Source organism: Entamoeba nuttalli, assembly GCF_000257125.1.
Source record: "Entamoeba nuttalli P19 unplaced genomic scaffold asmbl_2468, whole genome shotgun sequence".
NCBI classification, from domain to species: Eukaryota; Evosea; order Mastigamoebida; family Endamoebidae; genus Entamoeba; species Entamoeba nuttalli.
Window position 1 is genome coordinate 1 of NW_008575346.1, and position 5,319 is coordinate 5,319.

Below are 5,319 nucleotides of genomic sequence, written 5' to 3' on the forward strand. Positions count from 1 at the left end.
CTATTAACATTTAATTAACTAATTTTTATTTAATTAAAAACATTAACAAAGGCAAATAATAAAAAAATATCTAACCATCATCTTCTTTTCTTAGACAACTCTTTTAATTAAGTTACTAAAATGATTGAATCTTTTTCTAACTAACTTATACTGGCACATAAATACTAGAAAGAAAAAGTCATAAACAACTAAGGTTTAAAGTTAGTAAAGACTTATTAAAATGAGGAATTATTTCAATAAAATAGTTGTGACAATAAACAAATCATTCAGATAAAAGAAGAATAAAAAAGAAAAATAGAAATTGGATGAATAAAAGAAAGAAACGATCAGATGAAAAAAGAATATTCAATAAATTAAGAAGAATAAGAAAGAAAAAAAGTCAAAAAATAAGAAAGAATCACTAAATAAATAAAATTAATTAAACATGATTGAGTTCTATGAACAATTTGGGACATTAGTATTTATTATTACAGCATCATTTATTATTAAAATTATTTGGTTTAGAGGGATTGTGAGAGAAAGTAGTGGATTATTAATGAAAATAATGTTTAATTTAACCTTTCCATTTGTTATATTAAAAGCATTAATTAATACGCACAGTCTAGATATTGAGTCACTAGCAATGTTTATATCAGGATTTATATTTCAAATAAGTATAGGATTAATTTCTTTTATTATTTTTAAGTTTATAATAAAAAATGATATTGCATGGCAAGTTGAATTTGGTGGATGTATTGGACTAAATATTGGACTTTTCTTATTTCCAATATTAGAAACGTTAGACCCTGTTAATGGGATTACACATGCTATTTTATTTAATATTAGTAATGATGTTGCTTGTTATTTAGTGCTTAGACCTTTATTTGCTTTAATTGAAAATAGTAAAGAGGATGATGAAAAACAAAATGAAATAACTGATATTCAAGTTGAATTAAAAGAGTCTCAAATAATAGAAAATGAATTAAAAGGTGATGAACGTAAATCATTGGATAATGATTCCTTTGATATTAAAGGAACTCCAACTTTAGAAAGTTCAATTATTGCTTCTCCAAGTGAAGAATCAATAATGAGAACTTCATTGGATTTATATCCAAATAAACCAACTGATTTTATTAAATATGGACAAAAGAAAACTTTAAGAAATGAAAAACAAAAATGGCATGAAATTATTAAAAAAATTATTATCTCTTTGATTACTTGTGTACCTTTATATGTTATGCCAATTGGCTATTATATTGGTTTAAATAATATTAAATTACCTCGTTTTATTAATAATATTATTATTACAATATCATCAGGAAATACATTAATGGCTTATAACTTATTAGGACTCTTTTTTGAATGGAAAAATTCTTGGCAAACTACTAAACTTGCTCTACAAGCTCTTATTGTTCGTTTAATTGTTGGAATATCTATTGGTGTTGGTTTATATTTTGCATTGTCTTCATATATCACTCAATTAACTAGATTAACAATTACATTATGTTGTGTTTGTCCAGCACCATTACTAAGTATTATTTATAGCGTAGAATATAATGTTACTCGATTAGATGTAAGTGCTGCAATTGTTAGTTTTTCTGTAGTAACGAGTTTCATTACAGTATTTATTCTTACTACTTTATTATCTTCTTATTAGTCATAATTTATTATTAACTAAATTTTGAAGATTTTGATAAGAGAAAAGGAATTAACCAAAACGAAGAATTAATGACGTATAAAACATCACACCTTCATTCTTTTTTCTTCCTTTAAACAATCCTCAATATTATTAAAAGATAATATTTTATAATAAAAATTTACTTCTTCATGAAGTAGAATGTTCTGTGTTGAATCAACAAATGATTCTAAACTCTTTCAATGATAAACAATCTCATTCCATTATTATTGATAATGAAAAGAAAAAAACAGAAAGAAAAGGAAGAAAGTTGTACCGAAAGAAGATGTTATAAAAATATAAATGAACTTATCATAATACTTGTTTAAATAAAAAGGGTAAAAAAAACAATCTAGAAGAAAAAGTCACAATGAGTGAACAACGTGAAAGGGTTATCAATGAAATTATAGACACCGAAATAAGTTATTTAAATTCATTAAGTGAATGTCGTGCTTTTTATTGGGATGATATGCGTCTCAGAAAACCTAATACAATGGTTGTTCCAATGGAAAAAGTTGATGAAATATTTATTGGGTTTGAAGATACCATTGTTGTTTCTCAATATTTTTGTACATTACTTAAAGACTTAAAGAAAGAAAATAAACATTATACAAATATTCAAGATGCATTTATTAAAGCTGCTCCTTTCTTTATTTATATGAGAGAATTTATTGGTAATAATTCTAATGCATTAAAAATTGTAAATGGTTATAAAGATAATAAAAAAGTTGACTGTTATTTCGAACAAATACGACAATGTTTACCTACAAAACCACAATTAGATTTAGGGTCATTATTAATTATGCCAGTACAACGAACACCACGATATGTATTATTATTAAACGAAGTTTTAAAACATACTGATAAAGAAAAGTCTCCTGAAATGTATCAAAGTGTAGAAAAAGCTTATAATATAATGAAAGACGTTGCATCACAAGTAAATGGATATATTCCAGAATTTGATAGAATACAAAAATTACGTATTATAACTGAATATTTAGAACCTTCTTTACGAGAGAATTGGTATTGTAAAGGAAGAAGTGTTATTGAAATGAATAAAGGTGTATTATGTGGATTGGTTTATTCAATAACAACAGATTATATTGTTATTGGAGAAAGAAAAGCAAAAAATACAATTGCACCTGTAAAAACTATATCATTGTTCAAACCTCAAATCCAAAGTACATTAAATTTTGGGATTACTATTACTTCATATGATAATAAAAAAACCATTACATTATCCTTTTCTTCACAAGAAGAAGTTAACCAATTTATTAATAAATTGTCTACTATTATTATTGGTTGTACAGAAGAAATTTACCAAACATTGGGAAAAAAGTGTTGTGTATTTTGCCATAAAGCAAATATTTCAACTAAATGTCCTGTTTGTAATAAAACTGTTTGTGATGAATGTAAAAACGATAAATCATGTTATTCATGTCAATTTGAAAATATAAGAAATGAAATGAATAAAAAATACTTATATGTACCAAAAGACCCAATTGTTATAAAGTCATTTAGTCAATTATCTCAGAGTATGAAAGAAAAGGAGATGATTCAAGACATGTATGCTGAATTAGGTGTTGAACAACCTAAGCCTATATCAAATGAAAAAAGAGTCGATCCATTCACTGCATTTTTACAAGGAGATCAAAAAATAGATACAGAATTCTTTTTAAATTTTACTAAACAGGCTGAAGAAAAAAGAAAGAAAGAAGAAGAACAGAAAACACTTGAAACAATAAAAAGTAATACTTCAACAGGAAGTTATACTGCTGTTTCTGATAATATCCCTCCTAACACACAAGAAACTACATCAAATCAACAGTGTACTAGTCAAAATATTATGAATATACATCAATTACCACATCAACAAATCACTGGACAACCACTCCAACAACCTCAACAACAATACCAAGTAAATTATCCTCCTAATACTCAAACTTACCAACAACAAGTTCAACAACCATATTTCCAACAAGTACCCCAACAGCAATATTACCAACAACAATATCAACAACCACCTCAACAACAACAATATCAACAACCCATCCAACAACAACAATATTATCAACCCATCCAACAATCTCAACAACAATATCAAATGGGATATGACTCTACTACTCAAACATATCCACCACCTCAGCAACAATATTACCAACAATATCAAGGATATGACACAAATTCTCAGATGTACCAACAAATGGGATACCCAAATTATCCACAACCAAATTATGGTTATTCACCTTATGGATATTAATTTATTGATAAAACTTTTAACATTTTATTATTTGGTCTTTAGACTTCCTAACTCACCGTTGTTTCAGATAAAGAAATCTTGGAAACACAATCACTGACTCTCTAAAACGTCCTTTCTCATTTTCGTTTTTCTTCTACTAACTATCTTTTCATTTTGATTGGTGAATATCGATAGGGGTATTAAGTTGTATTGTTTGTGAAACAATTACTTGTATTTATAGAACTTTTTGAAGGGAATATCTAATTTTTGAAAGGGAAGAACTCAAAAAAGGCTGTACAGCTTCAAATCTTAGAAAAAATGGTTAAAAAAAGATTATCAGTTGTTTGGACATCAAAGAGAGATCTTTCTACTTTCCTAAAATTCTCAAACCCCCGAAAAAAAATCTAATAGTTCCGAAGAATAACGAAGGAAAGAGTTGTTTGATGAATAGGAAAAATGAAAAAGAAAAATATAAAAAAAGAGGATTTTGAATTCGTTAAAAAAAGATATAAGATATAAATAGAACATAGAAATATAAAAAGAACATAAAAAGTCATCTACAAATGAAAATACTAAAACAAGAAGAAGACATGAAAACATATGAAGGTAGTTTAATTAAAGAAAGTAGAAGTGAAAGTCCATTATTCTTTAGAACAAAAAATGAGTATAAAGATTTTTATGTTATTCAACAAGGAATTTTACTTTCATTTTTAAATAGTTATTGTTTAATTAAAATTAAAAAACAAAAGAAACAAGCACTTGTTACTTCAGCTTATCCTATTGTTACTCAATTAGATTTTGGTAATGAAGAAATTGATGTTCAAGAATTAGCTGATTCTATTTGTAGACCAATTTATGAAGATGAATGTAAATTAGTTAATAAGAAACAAACTGCAATGAGAAGATTTGAAAAGAATAAAAAAGTATTTGTTCAACATCTTCTTATTGATATGTTAACTGAAAAAGGTTTTTATTTTGAATCAAAATTAGCTAGAAAAACTAATAAAACATTCAGACTTGAACGAATTGAAAAAATTTATTATGGAGGTCGTTTAATTATGAATTTTAATGATTTCTTAGAAAGAGGATATGCTGTTAATTCATATCTTAATTCTCAATTTAAAGATAGTTCTTCTGCTATCATTCCAAAACAATCAAAAAGTCTTAGTGATCTTATTTTAAAAGAAAATCTTTATAGCCAACCAATTTTTAATTAGAATGTTTTTATTTTCTTCTTGTTTTTATTTATGTAATATTAACTGAATGATTGTCAATATCTTTGAACGTATTGTTGTTATTTCTTATCAATTCTTTTCTTTTTATGTACTTTCCTCATTTTTAAAAAAATCCTTTTCTTTTTTCTTTTAGTATTTCTTATTCTAATTATTTCTATTATTTTTTATTATCATTCAAAATAATCACTATA

At 25.6% G+C, this 5,319-nt stretch overlaps 3 protein-coding genes across 3 annotated transcripts; all 3 read left to right on the forward strand.

Moving 5' to 3' along the window:
* Positions 1-424: 424 nt before the first annotated feature.
* Positions 425-1,636, forward strand: ENU1_026690 (transporter, auxin efflux carrier (AEC) family protein; the record flags this gene model as incomplete). Its single annotated transcript, XM_008857171.1, has 1 exon — positions 425-1,636. One exon carries the CDS (start codon positions 425-427, stop codon positions 1,634-1,636), a length of 1,212 nt encoding a protein of 403 aa, XP_008855393.1.
* Positions 1,637-2,024: 388 nt separating this feature from the next.
* ENU1_026700 (RhoGEF domain containing protein) lies at positions 2,025-3,914 on the forward strand (the record flags this gene model as incomplete). The annotated part of the gene is made up of 1 exon (XM_008857172.1): positions 2,025-3,914. The coding sequence occupies one exon, from the start codon at positions 2,025-2,027 to the stop codon at positions 3,912-3,914; it is 1,890 nt and encodes a 629-aa protein (XP_008855394.1).
* A 542-nt stretch (positions 3,915-4,456) lies between these two features.
* ENU1_026710 (hypothetical protein) lies at positions 4,457-5,110 on the forward strand (the record flags this gene model as incomplete). Its single annotated transcript, XM_008857173.1, has 1 exon — positions 4,457-5,110. The coding sequence occupies one exon, from the start codon at positions 4,457-4,459 to the stop codon at positions 5,108-5,110; it is 654 nt and encodes a 217-aa protein (XP_008855395.1).
* Positions 5,111-5,319: the final 209 nt, after the last annotated feature.